This window comes from Malaya genurostris, chromosome 2, assembly GCF_030247185.1.
Source record: "Malaya genurostris strain Urasoe2022 chromosome 2, Malgen_1.1, whole genome shotgun sequence".
Taxonomy (NCBI): domain Eukaryota; kingdom Metazoa; phylum Arthropoda; class Insecta; order Diptera; family Culicidae; genus Malaya; species Malaya genurostris.
Genome location: NC_080571.1, coordinates 227,873,607 through 227,893,915, shown reverse-complemented (window position 1 = coordinate 227,893,915; position 20,309 = coordinate 227,873,607). Strand labels below are relative to the sequence as shown.

Genomic DNA, 20,309 nt, shown 5'->3' with positions numbered 1-20,309 from the left:
ATTTATGAAGATGTCGATGTTTTCCGTTGTTACAATTGCTCCGAGTATGGTCATAAAGCGTCCACCTGCAATAAGCCTATTTGTTGTCCAAAATGTGCCGAAAACCACGTAGTTAAGGATTGCAACTCTAATTACGAGAAATGTGTTAATTGTATAAAATCTATCGAATCGTCACAATCTACCGTCGAAGCAACTGTAGCTTGCCACCCTGTATGGAGCATGGAATGCCCGCTTCTCCTGAAGCGCCTAAAAATGGCCAAGCTGAGAATTGACTATTCTTAGCAATTAGTTGATATTCTGGACTCCTCATGTTCGTATATCAGTGAAAACCCTGGTTTGTCAGGTAAAACTCTTGCACGTATATGTCCCCCCGAAGTTAGGATTGATACTGCACCATCGCTGAAAGAGATGTCTCAATTACAGATGTTACATCAAAACTGTTCACTTCGTCCAGGAGTATTTGTCGATTTTCCTGAGAGTAATAAGGAAGCCAGTGCCAACCCTGGTTTGTCAGGTAAAAACCAATAACGTATATGTCTTCCCGAAGCTAGCCTTGATACTGCACATAAGTTAAAAAGAATTAAACCGTTGCAGCCTGCATCACACAACAACCTAAACGGTATCTGGCTGTATTATCAAAATGTTCGTGGTTTGCGCTCCAAAATTGATGCTGCTTTTGTAGCTATATGCGACAGCAACTTCGATATCATTGTGTTGACGGAAACTGGACTTGACGATCGGATTGAGTCTATACAGCTATTTGGCAGCTCATTTAACGTATTCCGCTGTGACCGGAACGAAAATAACAGCCTTAAATCTAGCTTTGGTGGAGTTCTAATTGCTGTATCGGATCGCTTCACTAGTATACGTGTACATGTAACTCATGAGTCAACTTTAGAACAGGTTTGTGTCTCGGTTTGTATTGGAAGCCGGAAATTGCTACTTTGTGCAATATATATTCCACCGGATAAAAGTAGAGATGTTCCTACTGTTGACTCTCATATTGCATCAGTCCAAGAGTTATGCGACAGTGGCTCTACTGACGACATGGTTTTGGTCTGCGGAGATTACAATCAACCACGGTTAATTTGGATATCTGATGATGATAACATCCTTCCTGACAACATATCTCAGTTATCGCCTGTTAGTTCTGCCTTGTTAGATGGAATGGATTTCTTAAATCTAAAGCAGTTCAATCTACATACTAATCACCTAGGGCGTGTGCTCGATTTGGTTTTCGGTTCTGATGAACAGGAACTATGTATTGAGGAATCAGCTGCTCCACTTCTACCCATTGATGCTCACCACCCTCCATTGGTTATTTCGTTCCAACAACCTACTGCAGCACCCTCATTAAGTGTTGGAGTTAGTGAAGTCCAGCCGCTGAACTACCGCAAAATTGATTATTCAAAGTTGGCAGAGTATTTATTCAGCCTTGATTGGCAATCATTATTAGGATCATCTAACGCTGATACAATGGCAATTATGTTTTGTAGTATTTTACAAGACTGGCTTGGAGCTAATCTTCCTGTCACACGTAGACCGAACTCCCCGCCTTGGAGTACGCCACTTTTGCGTTCATTGCGCCGAAAACGAAATGCATGCCAGCGCAAACTTCGCCGTAGACGTTCGACTGTTACTACCCATGATTTTCATGCCGCCAGCACTGCTTATCGGAACCTTAACGCTGTCCTTTACAGATCTTATGTTCTGCGAGTTCAAGCAGGCTTGCGACATAATCCTAAAGGCTTTTGGAATTACGTTAACTCTAAACGGAAAACATCAAAAATACCTCCTAATGTCTACTTTGAAGATGTGACTGCATCTTCAACTGCGACCGCTTGTGAATTGTTTGCGAAACACTTTGCCTCTGTTTTCGCTTCCTGCTCTGCTACCGAGTCTGAGTTGACTTCTGCCTTAGCTACTGTACCGCATAATGTTGCTGATTTGAGTACCTTTTATGTGTCACCGGATATGGTACTTAATGCTATCAAAAAACTTAAAAGCTCGTAGTAATCTGGGTTCCCTGCTGTTTACTCTCTTTTTCAATGATGTGGCTACGGTTTTGGGTGCTGGATGCAAGCTTATATATGCTGACGATCTCAAGCTCTATCTAGTAGTAAAGTCGATTGAAGATTGCTATCGATTACAAACCGTATTAAATAGTTTCGTGGAGTGGTGTCGCTCCAATCTGCTGATCATTAGCATCGCTAAATGTTCCGTAATGACATTTCATAGGAAGAGCAATCCGATCATCTTCAGTTACAGTATTGATGGTATAAACCTACATAGAGTCAGTGAAATCAGCGATCTCGGCGTTATTTTTGACCACAAACTGAATTTTAACTCTCATATAGCTAACATAACTAAAAAAGCGTATAGGCAACTGGGATTCATTTCAAAAATATCCCGCGACTTTACTGACCCATATTGTTTGAAATCACTTTATTGCTCTTTAGTCAGGCCAATACTTGAGTTTGCATCGCCAGTTTGGAATCCACATCAGCTAACTTGGAGCTTGAAACTTGAAAGAATTCAGAAAAGGTTCATACGATTAGCGCTCAAGAATCTACCATGGCGTGATCCGCAGAACCTTCCACCATACAAAGATCGTTGTCAGCTACTAAACCTTGAATCATTAGAACGTCGTCGTCGTATACAACAAGCCGTAACAGTAGTGAAAATCCTGAATGGTGAAATTGATGTACCCGAACTGCTATCCCGTATAGATCTACGAACCTCTAGGAGAACTCGCGATGTATCGTTACTATCGACAAGATTTCATCGCACAAGTTTTGGATATCACGAGCCAGTTACTTCTATGATACGCACTTTTTCACAAGTAGATAGTGTCTTCGAGTTTGGCGACTCATCAAAAAAATTTGCATCCATCATACGCAGACTACAATTTCTGTGATATATTTTATTTTATTTAATTTTTGTATGTATTCTGCTTTTAATCAACGACAATTATATTAGTGTTATGTGTATTATGTCATTATTTTTAGTATAGTTGAAAAGATAGTGGTTTTATGCCTGTTTGAGAACTATGCCATTGGATGTGTTGGTAAACTCAAATGGGCTTTTTCCCACTCAAATCATTTAGACTGCAATGTCCGATGATTCAAAACAAATAAATAAATAAATAAATAAACTGCCGGCTGCTCTTCAAACTCAAAATGTCTCTGCGGGTAACGCGTTTCAAGTCGATTAAAGAGATAAGAGCCGAAACTGAAGGTCATACCGGAGGAGGACTATTTTACATGTTTCGAGAACTGAAAAAAACGTTGATGATTTAGAAAAATAAATGAAGATTTTTCATTTTATAATCACATTCTGGGTATTTTTCAGACACAGTAGTATATTATGCCTCGGAAAAAATCCCTGCAAGGCTGAATAATAAAGTAAATCTAGAAGTAAAACTACACATCTTTCCGTGTTTAATAGCATCTTTATTATCTACATTTTCATTTCGATACCAAAATATTATATTACATTTGATTTACAGTGGTCGAGAGTTCTATCAATGTTTTAATCGGCAAAATACGGCACATTTGTTTGTTCGAAAATCCGATCACAAGATGTAAAAGGACGTCAAATTCGAACAAAACCAATGTACACTAAACGTTATTTGCTTTCAATTAGTTGCTACTAATGTCTGCCAGTAGCTTATAATCGTTTTCCGTACTCACTGTTTCAGTTGCTTCCACGAAGTGCCGGGGTTATTTTTTTCTTAGTTATTTATTTTTCATATAAACGTATTGAGTCGTTTGACAAAGTTTTGACTACTATCGCGTAATTCCATCTTACTAGCTATTTTCAACGACAAAAGCGTTCAATCATGCTCTCTAACAAACTGTAAAATTGATTGAATAACAAATATCACCTCTGATTGGTTTTATTAATTACAGACCACGTCATTCATGTCAGCTCTTATAATGCATAGTACATAGTCACTCTAGTCCATTCGCATCCTTTTTAGAAGTTATGTTCCGGTCGTTCAATCTTATTTCTGCATACTAAATATAAGCGATTATAACGATATCGACTATGTTTATAAGAGAAAATGACTTCTTCTGAAGAAGGAAAAATGTTTAGTTGATTTGTTTGTTCAGTACGGTTTCCGTTGTTCAAGCTTATTCTCATTTCTAGAAATCCTTATCACCAAGTACATACAAATAAAAAATTACACTTTTTGTATCACGGTTGATTCAATCGACCACCATTGCGTTGAGTTTCTGTACTGGATCGATAGGTAAACAACTGAAGAAGAATGAATTTCATCGCTTGTACAATTACATGTAGGTTCGCAAAATAAATTAGGTCCTGCCTTACACATAAGGTACTAAAAGTAATTTTCAGTGAGCTGAAATAGAAGGATTGGTTTGATTAGTCACTTCAGTATAATAATTCCAGTGTTACGGTTAGCGTAACGTATTGTAAAATATTTGTGAGTACATTGAATGTGAAATTCGTTTTATTCTTAGAAAATAAATATGTGAAATTAGTTAACATAAATTCTAGTGTCCAACTATACTAATGAAGTGTGCTGATAAGTGTTAGAAAGTAATGTTACAAGCATTCACTAAGCGAGATATTTTAAATGTTATTTTAAAACAGAAATTTTAAATTTCACTTGAGACATTAAATTTACAGCTTTAAATCAGTGATATCAAAATGATAATTCAAGGTCTATCCGCACTAGGCCGATCCGAGCACAAAAAAGTCAGGTGCCGGATAGATCAGATCGGTTGGATCGATCTTTAGTTCACGAAGCGAATTTCAATGCAGGTTACTATAACCTAGCACCGTTGGTAAGATAAAATGTAAAAGACGATAATCACAGCCTTATAACGTGCAAAATTTTCATCTATATAGATTTAGATTTTGTCAAGAGATGTCCTTGTAAACAGGGAACCGTCGGAACTATTGTGTCATTTTTACCTTTCTTTTTTTTAATAAATATAACAATAAGCATAGAATTCGCTCAAACTTTGGAAAACATTTCCGAGATCGACGAACTGAGCCAATGTCTCTGTATGTGTGTGTGCAATATAAAGAGACGTGGATCTCAGAGACGGTTGAACCGATTTTAACCAAAGTAGTGGCTCTTTGGAAGTATCTACACTATTGTTTTTAGATCTTTTAGATTACTTTTCGAGTTATACAAACTTTTATGACAAAATTTGCAGTCTTTACTTATATCTTTCAAAATTGACTTTAAAAATTAAATATAGTTTCAAATGTAGACAACTTATCGTAATACCAATTAAACAAGCGATAGATTGTAAGAATCCGATTTTTGTGTAATCGATTTTTCCGCCATATCCCAATAGTAGGCACGATGAAATGACGCTTGGAATCAAAATTAGACACAATTTTCAATACAACCGTTTCTGAGTGACTGAAAGATTGAATACAGGACTCTTCAGCATAGTTTTTGACTCAATTTGTTTTTTCAGCATAGTTGATTTTTGATTAACAAAATTATTCGACTGTAACATGTTAAAGGACTATTCTCATATTTCAGTTCCGTGACGGTTCAGTTAAAGTGCCTTCAGTGCGACGTCAGTCGTTTTTTTATCGGAACCCTTCCGTTCCGTTTCCGTGCTGTTTCCGTTCCGGCACAGCAAATGCAATGACATACCGACTTCAGAGAAAATAAAAAATATCGGTGACGACGAATTTGAGTTTGCCGGATGGACGCTACACTGACGGTGAGCTGCACTGAAACGGCACGGTGACGGATAGGTGTGAATGCGCGCATAGAAAACGAATGAAATAATATCAGTATCCGTGCACGGTGTCGTGCCGGCACTGAACCGGACCGGATATGTGTGAATAGTCCTTAATCCTTATATTGGAAATTCTGCATTATCCTTTTATTATAACCAATACATTTTTATAACTAAATCGACTGCAACTATCTTCAACTACAGCCATCGAGAGCACGAAATTTCCATATCACTCATATATATTATTTATTTTAATAAAGCAATCGATTATCATACTTTCTAGGCACAATTTCTGAGATACAAACGAATACTGATGCAAAAAACATGTGAATCGATAAAAAAGGTATCGTCTCACTGCTAGATGAATAAAGCACGTTTTTTACTGTACGAGTAACATCTTGTTCCAAAAAACCAAAAAAGTTTGTGTCATATGAAGTTTAGTTTAGTTATTGTCTTGTTGAAGATTACGGAGGACATGCTCCATCGATTGCGACGTTGCACAGTGGTCCCAATCATGTCAAAACACACGTTTTTTATTTGTGCACACGTTTTGGGGTTAGTTTTGGAACTTTCATGTCTTCAGAGGAATTTCTGTTTGAACTGGTCCGCTTCTTTTAAAATAATCAAAGTTGTAATTAATCCACCTACAAGTGAGTAAAAAAATAATTTTGCATACAATACCAGATAGAGCATTTATGTCTTTATTAAAATTGTAGATCATGTTCAAACAAGAAAACATGCCGAAGATATAAACACTTTAAAATGCATTGGTGTCGAGATATGATGCACTGTTTATTAGAAAACTCCAAAATTAAGTATTTCCATCATAACTTTTTTCAATGAATTTTCAGAAATGTTCTTCAATTATATTTTAGTTTCCAAAATACATATTTTTGTCAAAGACTGCATATTTTTAGGTTCACAAACTAAAAGGTTTTTGACCAATTAAATACAAAATACTACATATTCAAGTATGAATATCTCGAAAATGTATAAATATGTGGAACCAATTTCAACAAAGTTTGAAAGTATGGTCAAAACACTTTTAGAAAAATTAGTAGTCACAACTTAAATTCACTTCAATTTATATGAAAACACACTTTTTAAAAGCATGTTCTAACATTACCTAATATGTATGTAGCACCTTAACATACAGTATTAATTAACCTTGCTTCTTAAATTCAATATTGATCAAAGTAAGCGAGAAAATAGGAGCAGAAAAAACAAAATAAACAAGAACGAAAGATCTCCAATTACAATTGCTTACAATCAAAAATGAAATACAAACCGCTAAACAGATTTACAATATCTAATTGAAGAAAACATTGAAAACTTCGTCTACTTTGGGAAATTCTTTTTGCTTTTGTCTGCAGTTTTCAATTGCTCTTATTTTCTCGCTTACTTTGATAAATATTGAATGTAAGGTGAAGAGTTAATGAATACTGTGTGGGTGTTAAATATATATTAGGGAATGTTAGGACATGCTTTTTTTAAAAGTGTGTTTACATACAAACGTAAGCGAATTTAAGTTGTGACTACTAATTTTTCTGATAATGTTCTGATCACACTTTCAAACTTTGTTAAATTGGTTCCACATATTTCCACATTTTCGAGATATTGATATTTGATTATGTAGTATTTTATAACTAAATTGCTCAAAAACATTTTAGTTTGAGAACTTAAAAATATGCAGTCTTTGGCAAAAATATGTATTTTGATAATTAAAATCTAATTGAAGAACATTTAAAAATTTTGAAAATTCATTGAAAAAAGTTATGATGGAAATACTTAATTCCAGTGCGGTAAAATTTCATTTTCAATTGAATAATATAAGATGAAAATGAAATTTATGGCCGCTGACAGTCAGCATATCCCTACTAATTCATTTGACTTTTGCTGCCATTTTCAAGTGAAGCTCCCGGAATTCATCGTCAGTTGATTAATCGTACCTAGTCATTTGAAGTTTTGCTTGCTCAATTTCGAGTGCCAAGTAGTCTACCTGCTTCAATGCCTTCGCTCTTGGTAGTAAGCAAATTCGAACGAATAGAATTATAAATAGAGTAAAGTATTAAAAATGAAAACTAAAGGAGGAAACAATTAATTTAAGTGTATTCTGTGATTGATATTTCAGCTATCTGGTTGGTATTTCATCTATTATCTTGAACCAATTCGAATGTTTACATGAACCTCATTTGAAGGCCGCTCTCACACTATTGAAAGAGAAATTTTGTCATTTCAAGAGATCAACTGACGGTGGTTAAACTGAGCCTCGATTGAAGAGAAACGAGTGATGAATTGAATGCTGCCCGTTAGGGCCGTCAGCAAACATTGTGTGTGTCAGAGAGTGAAGTTTACTGCATTAGAGAAATCGTCAATGTGTTCCACATTCAGTTTCAATTGGATTGAATGAAGTTTTACAGCACTGCTTATTCTACGGTTCTCTAATAAACAGTGCATGATATCTCTACACCAATGCATTTTAAAGTGTTTATTTCTTCGGCATGTTTTCTTGTTTGAACATGATCTACAATTTTTATGAGGACATATTATATTGTATGCAAAATAATTTTTTTAACTCCCTAGTAGGTGGATAATTACAACTTTGATTATATTAAAAGAAGTGGAATTTTTCAAACAGAAATTCTTCTGAAGACATGAAAGCTCTAAAACTAACCCCCGAAGCAAAAATAAAAAAACGCGTGTTTTGACTGTGCGTTGGTTCAAGTGATTTAAAAAGCACAGGTCAACGGAAAAAAAATCCAGATTGACAATATTGTTAAACGAAGGCAAGATCCAAACTCAAAAATAAGTAGCGAAATAATTAAACGTTACTCGCCATGCTATTTCTGATCATCTACACATCATCTACACACGGGAAAAAATCCGAATGTAAGAAAATGGATTCCTCATGAGCAAAATGATAGACAGCAGAGAACGCGCAAAAAGGGTGAGGGGTTTCTGTATCGCATGGGTTGACCCTGTCCATCAACAGAAACTGCAAAACATAATTGTTTCGAAAAAAAGTAGAATCAGAAAAAATATCACGTTCTACGAGCTTCTCAAATCAAGGAAGGCAGTAAATACTAATGGTAACCAAAAGAAAATAATGAAATTAAATCAAGCATTGCTCGAAAAACGATTACCAGACTGGAGAAAGTAATTTTGCAGAACGAAAACGCCTCCTCACATCTAATACATCAAATTTTCGCCCCACGCGCCATGCTCTCCAGGCTTGGACCCTCCCGACTATCATATGTTTTTATCGACGTCTCACACACTTGCTGAGCAGCACTTCACTAGTTATGGAGATGTGGAAAAATTGATTCACGATTGGATCACTTCAAAAGATGAATAGTTCCTTCGATGTGGTATTCGTGAGTTAGTTGACATATGAAAAACAAATGCTTAACCTTTCAAGGTAACAGCTTTCAGTATTGTATCTTGGACCTCTTACTTACAATCAACATTCATTTCCATTCAAAACGCATTTCGCATTATTAACTGGCACATCTGGTAACAGCGTAATTACCATTATTCATCTTCACAGCAAAAAATCGTGTAAATTTACGTCTTCCGACATATTCCACTGTCAAAACTGACACATTTTTATGATTGATTTAACACAAGATTCGAGCATTTCGATATATTTTATGGGCTGAAACATGAAATTTCACGTGCCTGCGAGAAAGGTTGGGTATGTTTGTCACAGATTTAAGTCACCTATGTAAACTCAAATCATTGCACAAATTATGTTTTTTTATAAATTCAGTAATGTGGGCAGTTATGATTTTAAAATTAAATTACTTTCCCTATTTATGTGGCTAGCAACTTCAAACAGGTGCCGCAGCTCTCAACCTGAAAAAACCAAAATGAATAGGATAGCGAATTCATACACAGCACAAATTTATGAAAGTTATATGAGACGCAAATTCACATATGACACAATTCATAAGCACGTAATTCGTAAAATGACTGAATTTTACAAGAATGATTTAAATATGTATCAAACATACCGCACCTTTAAAGCAGACGTGTAAAATTTACATGTTTCAGCCCTTAAAAATATATCAGAATGCATTTAAATTGTGATAGAACCACAGTAAAAGTGAGTCATTTTTGACGCGCGTATATGTCGGTCTCAGAAAACGTAATTTTACACGAGTGTAGAAATCCGATAAAATCAAAGTGTGTGTTGGCCAAGAATATTACGCACATGCACAGCAAAAATCATGAAATTTGCAGATGACGCAAATTCACATATGACATAATTCATAAGAACGTAATCCATGAAACAACTGAATTTTACAAGAATAACAAGCATACCTCACCTTCCAAGAAAACGTGTGAATTTTAGCACATAATAATATGCCAGAATGCATTAAATATAAGTTACATTTCCTATAAAATTGAGTCATTTTTGACGCCCATATACATATGTCGGGCTCAGAAGATGTAAATTTACACGATTTTTTCTAGTTTTCTAGGTGTGCTGTCTTAATCCTTTAAATTAGTGAAACCAGCAAATTTATCGATTAAGAAAATCAGAATCAGAACTAGTTGGCTCAAGTGACACGTTCCCCTAGTTATTTGGAGATTTGTGCCTTTGATCAATTGAGCACTATTTATACATTGAGCGGTCGTACCAATAGTCATCTCATTAGTGGAGTTACTACGTTACATATTCCAGATTATTCGACTTCAATCTGTTAAAATCTGATGAAATTGGATACAATATCTTAGCTTTGGCTCCAACTCTAACAATATCGCAGAAAAAATAGTTCAACAATTGTTCAACATTGCTGTTATGGTGACGCGAAAATTTGAAGCGAATGAACCTATTTCCATCTTACCCTTAAAGTCCATCTATCGATCAGACACAGCAGATTTTACTCTAACTAATGGTTTTCGTATATGAGATGACTACTAGAACTGATATTTAAGGGGGTACTTTTACCCTATATAAACATTGGAAAAAGAATTCACTACTTTTTCAACAATTGGAAACTAACAAAAAAAATATAATTGGATCATTAATATTTTTGGATATTATTTTGTTTTAAACTAGTTATGAAAACCAACATTTGACTTAAATTTAATTCAAAGCATTTGCAAAATCTCTAGTAGAGATGGGCAATTCGTTAGTGATTGGCAATCTAACACAAAACTATTTTTTTCCTGACCATCTAAACCTCAATATTTGAACCTTAGGATCTATTACAAGAGCTGATCATTTGGAAATGTAAGAAAATTAATTCTTTGATAACACGGTCATGTTTTGATTTCTTAAGATGATATGTAGATAAATATCGAGATCCGGAATTTGTTTCGGTTCGGTTGAGGTTAATTTGAATGCGCGAAAAACACTATTTCTCATCATAATATCGCATATTTTGTTCAGTTTGCGCATCTGTACGGTCCTTCAAGTAACATTTCATGATGTACGCGACGAATAGAATCATTTTAAAATGATCAACATAACATTTTCTCCCATGCTAAAATTGGAACTGCAAGTTTTCATCTTTTAAAACAGAATCTTAGGTGCTGCAAAAATAACAGAGATGGAAAATAATTTTCCTCACACTAAAATTAACTTTTCGCTTGAACAAATGACGTTGTAAATAAGTTGTAAATGAGTCTAAATTGGATTTCCCTTGTATTTGACAGATAAACGCGCCTCTAGCTGTGAAACACAACGTTAGATCACCCATCGGCTCAAAGGAACTCATTATTCTGGAAGAATGAGTAAAAAAACCTACACAGTTCGAAAAAATCTTGTGATTTTACATCCTATAAGATGCACATGACATTCACACAAATTTATATTCAAGAACATGTAAAATTGTGTGATTTGGAAACTACATGGCTTGAACTCGAACTCGCGTAAATATTGCGTCATTTGAAAAGTTAATGGTTGTGAATTGTATCGTTTTGTAGAATTATGTCACCTGTAAAATTCATAGTTATCATTATGGCTAAGTAGCAAATGTTGAGAATAATATTCTGTTGTTGTAGTCTTATATTATCAGTATATCGAATAAAATTTGAATATCTAACACTTGTGAATTATTTACAACGAAATCAAAGTGCGTCCATACTTTCTGGGACAGTCTTTATTTGCAAAGATAAACTGATTTAATCAACTCCCTGATATGGGTGTTGCTTCTTGTAGCCAATATGATGTTGTTATATTTTGTCCGGATCTGGTATTGAAGGTATTTTCAACAAATATTTTACTGAAAAATCCAAGCTCGTTTTCTGCTGATTTTTATTCCTATTTTTGCGCTGAAAAACGAAAGACAAACACGAGAAAAAGTCCTAAGGGCAAATGAGAGTTTCTCTTTGTTTACTTTCTCTGTCGATTGTTACGGTCCTATAGGCAATCCCTCTCTCTAACTTTTTACATATAATAACGACTTTCGATCTGTAGTTAAGAAATTGTTGAAAAATGCAAAAATATACCGTAATAATTGAAAGAGAAAGTAAACAAAGAGAAGCTGTCATTTACACTTGGTACCTTTTCTAATGTTTATCGAGGAAATATCCGAATAGATTTCTGCACGGAGAACTCTCCGATCATAAAATTGCGATATCGCAGTTTTTGATTTTTGCGATAGTTGATTTAACTAATTTCTTTTTGATTCAACCAAAATGGTTTTTGATTTGCATATATTCAAGTAGTTGAAAAATATGTTGTTTTGAATGCTGTCAAATGCCGGAGACAGTTGAAAGCAAAACAATAATTGCAATGCAAAATCAACAACTTTTTTAGTTGAAATCTGTTCGCGTCGCTTAAAAATGTCAATGAAAACAACATCGATGGTTAAAGCGTTTGGTGAAATTGTGTTCATTCGATTTCAGAATTTTATGATAACAAGTGTTTATCTAACAGCGGTGTTGTGATAAAGTTAACCTCGTTTGAGATGAAAAAGATTTGGTTACAAATTAGAAAATGTTAATGAATGATCATCTCGTAATCTTTCAGGTATGCGCAAAAATTTTATGCTTCAAATTCGATCATTGATTTACTTCCAGCAGACTGTTTTACTTCCAGCTGTTTGTTACCGATTAGCAATAAAACGCTTTTTGACATGAATTTAATTTATAAAAGTAACAGGAGCGAAGGGTTTCAAACGCACAGAACGCACTGCGATTGAATGGCGCGTTTGAATTGCCGTCGCAAAATTCCAATTCCCAGCGGTTGATACACACAAGCTCATATAAATTGACTAAAATTATCAGTGCATAACTTTAGTTCAACCGTTTGAAGGCAGCATTTTAGGTAAATTTAATAATTTCGCTAATTTACTCGCCCCTCCGGGCACTTTTGCTGATTAAAAACGTTTTTCTACATCGATCATTTCCGATCGAATCAGAAGTATTTTTTTTAGAATTTAGATCTTTACTGATCTCAAAACAAACAAACAAATAAAACCGATTTATTTTTCAACTAACAGAATTTTGTTTCAATAACAACACCAGTTATTTCAACTAAAATAGTTGTTGAAATTGAACGGTATGTGTCCTCACTAATTGACAGCATTTTTTTTCAAACAGTTAAATTAGTTGTTTCAACCATCGTTTCTGCTAATCGAAAAACAAAAATGACAGTTTAGTTAAAACAACAATCGATTAGTTGTACCAAATTTTAACCATTCGAATTCAGAAAATCAACTAATATTCTGGTTGAAATGGGATCGCGGGTGGTTCCGTGTGAAAGCAAGCAAGCATTTCACAAATGTGTTATGTGTTAAGTAGCAAACATTTTTGCGTTGTGTAAAGGTTTTCAAGGTGATGAGAAGTAGCCAGAAATCTTCCTTTTTTTATCCACGATTCATAACATTGTAATTGTTTTGCATTTCATTCATGTTTTTTTCACAATTTGTTAGTTTTTTGTTTGGTAATCAAGTGTATAGTACTTTGCATTAAATTCACTCTTTAAATAAACAACAACACTCCAATATTAGCAAAAACTTCAATCAACACATCATAATTGCATTGCGGATCATTTCCAAAAGCACCAATCACTTACATTTTGGAAGCATCAAGTAATGCAGCAGTAGCGCTCCAAAAGACAATGTCGACACCTACGAGTGAAAATGTGAATCAAAATTGTGCCAATAGTCGCAAAAATACTGCTATACAGTCATATTTCGCTAGTTTAGTAACCATACAATCGAGGACTAAAACACTTGAATAGTAGTTTAGAGAACTATTACTCGTTTTTGATTTATTGTCGTAACCAATTGATTAAAATTCCAAATGAGAAGAGCGCAACTAGCGAAGTATAATTCTGTTCAAAAATTAAATCCAATAAAATGTATCGTTTGTATGAGCGTTTTGAAACCATTTTTTTTTGTTTGAAGTTGGATGCAAAGCCTTTCACGATTCCTATTTTTGATGAGCGGGTGATACTTGCGGCAATTTGTTAAAGAATCATTTGAGAATTTGAAAAATTCCCTTCCGTTAGGAATGATATTAGTTCAAAGCATGAAATTAGTAACATTATTAGCAAGAAAATTCTTCGTAGAGCATCTCAGAATACTGGACCGTTTCTATTTCGATTTTTTTGAGAAGTTCTACGTTCTGATTTAACACTGATTGTGAACTGTTACATGGCCCAACAATGTAGCCGTTCCGTTTTCGCTTCTCAATTACTCAAAAAAGTTATTTGCCTTCTTCTGCGAGTAATAAAATCACACCCTGTGCGAGTGAAAAATAATCAAAAAGAGTGATTGAAGTGTACTACAAGAATACCACGTGCGTACTGGAATTAGAAATTTTTGGTTCCTATACCAAACTATAGTATAACACATCCTTACTCGTAAGTTTTTTTCTCATTTTTAAACTTAGAAAATGTGCATGTCGAAATAAAGATTAGAGTAAGATAAAAACCATACGAATTTTTTAAATAATTGTCTATTGAATAATTTAGTAGAAGTATATTCACAGTGATATGATAATGAAAAACATCCTAGGCTGACGTATTTTAAACTAATCCAAATTCATGTTTTGAAAGAGTACACTGCATATTAAAGTTATAACACCATAACTGATGAATAAGGAAAAATAAAATCAGTCAATCGCAATGTCTCCCTATTATTCGATACAATCGTTCAGTATATCGCTATCATCATCCTTGGTCTCGAAAGAGCGATACTCCGATTCAGCCGAGTCGCTGACGTCATCCGCGCCCAGGGAATCACCTGTTGCTGAAGCCATCAGTTCCACCACGCTATCACCACATCCAACCACAACAACAGCCGGTATTACTCCGGATTCCAGTGCAACAGTGGAATCGACTATACTGCTACCGGTACTGGTGGACAGTGTAGCGGTGGACAAAGCACCATCAACAACGTCAACTGCTCCAATCGGTTCCTGGATCGATGAAACCCGTTGGTCTGTATGACGGGTGAGAGCCGTGCTTGGCAGTGGAGCCTGTCGAAGGGCGTTATGTTAATGCTGACTGTCTGTGCTTCTACTACAATGGGTTAGTACAAACGATGACAATTGTAATATGCCTTTATTCCAACATTAGACTTATGAAACGTGTAAGTGAGGAGTAATTTGTGAAGCAAGCATAATTATATTCGTTACAATTTACCGATAAAACTGATAAATAATTATTTTAGAATATTTTTTTCACAATTTAATTTCATTTTCCGTATTAAAAATGATCGACTTCGAAATAAGTCATATTTACTATCAATAGAATATAGTCATGCAGTAAAAAAGCTCTATATTTAAACTGAGAAAATGCTAACAATTACCGTCGCTATTTTAATCACCCTCCTAGATTAGTCTGGATATGTTCTGATTTATTATAGATGTTATCACGAGATGTCATCTGATTAGATTTTCTAAATAAATGTAATGATATGATTGCTCGGTTCAACAGTAATTTAAAACAATAATCAATATTTGTCTATAGTATAAACTGGATTTGACGATGAGATAGATTAAAATATCAGTATATACTCCCAAATAGTTTACGTCCGTATCGACTGTTCGACAAACACATACTATCGAACAAATGCTAACAAGTCATTCTTCAGGGTGACAAGTGGATTGCGATGTCAATTTCCCGATTTTTTCCCGGTTTTTCCGATGTGTGAGATAAATATTCCCGATTTTTGGAACAGTCTCAAATCGTCTATGTTCAGTATTTTTATATATTTCTCACATTCAAGCTTCAAGGAGAAGTCCCATGTCCAAAAGATCATCGAGAGTTGAGATATGAAGTATTTTTCCGGTATCTCAATATAGAAATAGGAAATATTCATTATGACAAATGCAAATAACACTGGCAAAAAATCCGTCATATAAAGAGGTTATGCAATCACAGTGAAAACCGATTTTACCTCCAAGGTCCGGAGGGCGTCATATACCATTCGAATCAGTTTATCGAGATCAGAAAATGTCTGTATGTGTGTATGTATGTATATAACATTTTTGAGCACTAAATTTTCTCAGATAAAGACTGTCCCAGAAAGTATGGACGCAACCAAAAACCGCTGCCATTTCGCAATGGTTCAGAATCTGTCAATTTTTATGGCTACGTCCTGTTGTTTACACTCTTCTCTAACCACTTGTGCAGTTGTTTATTCATTTTCATTAGTTTGTTTCGAAATGCGTGGACTTTCAGCAGAACAACGTCGAAAAATTGTGTACAAATGGTACACAGAACGCGGACTGTCACTGAGAAAAATAGCAAAAATGGAAGGAGCAAGTGAAAAAGCCGTGCGAAATGCAATCAGGAAGTTCGGTGAGGATAACAACTTTGAGGATAAACCAAAAACGGGTCGAAAAAAGGTCCTGCTAACCCTCAGGTGGATAAACGTATACTGAAGGCGTTCGAGCAAAAGAAGGAGGTTTCAGTTCGGGATGTGGCCAAAAAGTGGGCACTTCGAAGTCAAATGTTCTTCGTGCTAAAGAACGTTTGAATCTTTGAATCTATAAGAAGCAGAAACAACCAACACGTAGTCCGTAACAAGAAGCATCGATCAGGCCGAGGGTTCAAAAGCTGTACAATACGATTCTTGCTGGAAATTTGAACTGCATAATCATGGACGAGGAAACCTACGTGAAACTCGATTACAAAACCTTGCCGGGTCCACAACATTATACGGTGCGAAAAGAGTAAGTGTTAAACCAGTCCGAGACATCGATTGAAGTCGAAAAATTTGGTAAGAAAGCTATGGTCTGACAAGCAATTTGTAGTTGCGGTAAGATTTCGAAACCCTTCATCACCACTGCTTCAATGAACAGCGAAATATACATCAAGGAATGTTTACAAAAACGACTTCTTCCCATGATTCGAAGCCACAAGGATCCTGTTGTCTTCTGGCCAGATCTTGCTTCTTGCCCCTACTCGAAATCAACGGTAGAATGGTATACTACAAAAAATGTCACTTTCGTCCTATAAAACATGAATCCACCAAATTGCCCGCAACTTCGACCAATTGAGGAATTTTGAGCATTAACGAAGGCACATCTTAGAAAACATGTCTCGGCAGCCGACACCATTCAACAGTTCGAAAAAGATTGGAAAAAAGTGTCAAAACTTGTCGCCAAGAAGTCTGTACGGAATTTATTGAGGAACGTTCGCAAGAAGGTGCGCCAGCTAGTCTACAATGGCTAAGTAGCAAATGTTGAGAATAATGTTCTGTTGTTGTAGTCTAATATTATCAGTATATCGAATAAAATTTGAATATCTAACACTTGTGAATTGTTTACAGCGAAATTAAAGTGATATTGAGTGCTGTTTTGGTAATTACGCTCCCAGCATTCAACATAGCATTATTACCAATACAATACTTTCAATACGTTTTTGTTCCAGAGGATTTGTTTGATAGAAGATATAAGATATCAATAATCCTTGGAACTACGTTTGAAAATCTCATCCACAATTTGTTCAAACGTTCATCTTCTGAACCGACAGCACCACCCAGCTCAATGTCATCTTTACTTCGCCACTAATTTTATTCGTATCCAACAATCATTAGCCCTCTTAAAAGACGAAGACTTTTAAGAATTTTTAATAATTTGATTAAACATGTTACCTGAGATTACTTTTGCAATCATATTATGCATGCTTATTCTGAAATTCAGCAGAAGCTTCCAAAATATCCTTTACTTGTTGGATCAGGAAAATCATGATACTGAAAATCGTTACTAGTGAATTATTTCCCGGATTTGCCCTAAAATTCCCGACTTTTTTCCGACGAAACCGAATTCCCGATTGTTGCTCCGAATTTTCTGGTCACTTGCCACCCTAATTCTTGTTTTCACTCGAATGTGTACGAACGCGATTCCTATGCAAAAGAAGGATCGGCATCGCAGGTAGTTATTAGCAAGATTCCAAGCATCAAAAAAGTGACGAATGCTACATAATAAATAAATATTGTACTCAAGATCAATTTAATTCATGTCGGTAAATAAAATTTTGAAATTAAACTTCGTGCAAAATAAAAAAAATATGTTGCATTTTACTTGCAATTTTGCCATGTACATATTTATTACATGTTCGAAGGCTCTATGATTTTCTTAATGTTTTATTCAAAATACAAATTTATCACCTTCACATTTGATAAGGGATTTGTTGGTAATTGTTTGAACTGTTTTCAATGTATTCGAACTATTGTTCGCAACATTAAACTGACGAATCCAAACCAACGCATTTTCATTCGTACGAATGATATTAAAATACACGTATCGTTCGAAAGTAAACCGGTGTACATTCTAGCGTTTGGTATATGGTTAATCAACCGAATTTGAGTGATTTCATCATGGCTTAGCATTTATTTGAAGAAGTTTACTGATATTTGAATATTTCGTGGCAAACGAGTAGCGTTCGAATTCAAACAAGAATGAAGGTGATTACTATTACAGAGCCGATTATGAGAAATTTTATGTTTAAAATAACAACGAAAGGGTATTACAGTCAAAAATTCAACCCGAAACTTAACGCACTATTTTCATTGTGGACTGAAAAAAAACCTGTATACCCGTCATTTCAAAGATGTGTATGTAGCATAAAGCCCACTATTTGACTTCCAGATTTGTACTTCAAAGCAACGCGTCAAAAAGTTGTTCGCACGCCGTGAAAATTCGAACTACTCGCACGAGAAGTTGACAAAATTTTGAAGGTTGTCGATTCAACAGTCACCAACGTAATAAAAATGTTCGGAGAACGCTAGTCGACAACCACGAAAATATCGGGCAAAATCTTAAAGCACAAGCAGCAAATTTTCACACAGAACCCCAACCTCTCCAACAACCGATCAATCTTTCCAAATGTTAACGCAATTATAATATATTATCATTTCATTCGAAAACAAAAATTTTCAATTACTTTTATATTGTTGCAGGCGTAATCTTATTGTTTGGATTTGATCTACAAATAATTTCATCCACAAATAACAGATATACAGGATAGAACAAAATTTTTCAAAATCCTGTGTAAATGTCAAATTTTTTTATACGTTGAAAATAAGGAGCTCCTTACCGCCATTCACCAATTGTCCGCCACGCTGAGTGAGCGAATTTCGCACACAGTTCATATGCGAGCCTGTATATCTTTTTTTTTTTTTTTTTTTTTTAAAAATAACTATTTATTGGAATATGAGTTAAAATTAAATTATTAAGATTTAAATTGGGTGTTCAGCCACAAGTGGTGACTTTTCAGCCCTGTTATATATATATATATATGATTTGGTTATTACCATGAAGACATCATTTGCTTCCGCAATTCTGAGATTTTTGTGTAGGGAAAATTCTAAACCTACTTGTATTGTGTAATGGGGAAAAGGAACTTATATACTAACTTACTAACTAATACAGAGAGCGAATCGATTCAATTGAAGATTGCATCGATTTTTGTCGGAATTTGCTTATAATATTATGTGACATTACATCTAATGGTTCTATATTTGTGAGTCTGTGTAACTCATTTGTACTAAACCAGGGAGGACGCTTCAGAATCATTTTCAGAATTTTATTCTGAATCCTTTGAAGCGTTTTCTTCCTGGTGGAACAACAGCTTGACCAAATTGGTACCGCATAAAGCATGGCTGGTCTGAAAATTTGTTTATAAATTAACAATTTGTTTTTTAGACAGAGCTTAGAATTTCTGTTTATAAGAGGATATAAACATTTAATATATTTATTACACTTTGCCTGGATTCCTTCAATGTGATCCTTGAAAGTGAGTTTTTTGTCATACGTTAAACCTAAGTATTTAGCTTGATCAGACCATGTCAATTCCAAGCCATTCAATTTGAGAATGTGATTATTGTTTGGTTTTAGAAAAGAAGCTCTTGGCTTGTGAGGAAAGATAATTAATTGCGTTTTTGCTGCATTTGGTTTAATTTTCCATTTTGACAGATAATCACTGAAAATATTTAAACTTCTTTGTAGGCGACTGCAGATCACTCTTAGATTTCTACCTGTGGCTAACAGACTTGTGTCGTCACAGAATAGCGATTTCTGACAACCAACGGGTAGATTTGGAAGATCAGAAGTGAAAATATTATACAAGATTGGAGCTACACTCGAACCCTGCGGAACACCGGC

At 34.9% G+C, this 20,309-nt stretch overlaps 1 protein-coding gene across 4 annotated transcripts in view; it reads right to left on the bottom strand.

Annotated features, from left to right (window-relative positions):
* Positions 1-3,431: 3,431 nt before the first annotated feature.
* LOC131427902 (RB1-inducible coiled-coil protein 1) overlaps positions 3,432-20,309 on the bottom strand; it is a 54,076-nt gene continuing 37,198 nt past the window's right edge. For 2 of the 4 annotated variants that reach the window (XM_058591477.1, XM_058591476.1), the window contains exon 14: positions 14,718-15,173. In XM_058591477.1, coding sequence (XP_058447460.1) covers positions 14,832-15,173 — 342 coding nt within the window. In that variant the 3' untranslated portion in view covers positions 14,718-14,831. Of the gene's footprint in view, positions 4,367-13,764; positions 13,820-14,717; positions 15,174-20,309 lie in introns of those variants that run through there. The other 2 variants (XM_058591478.1, XM_058591480.1) reach the window with 2 other exon arrangements.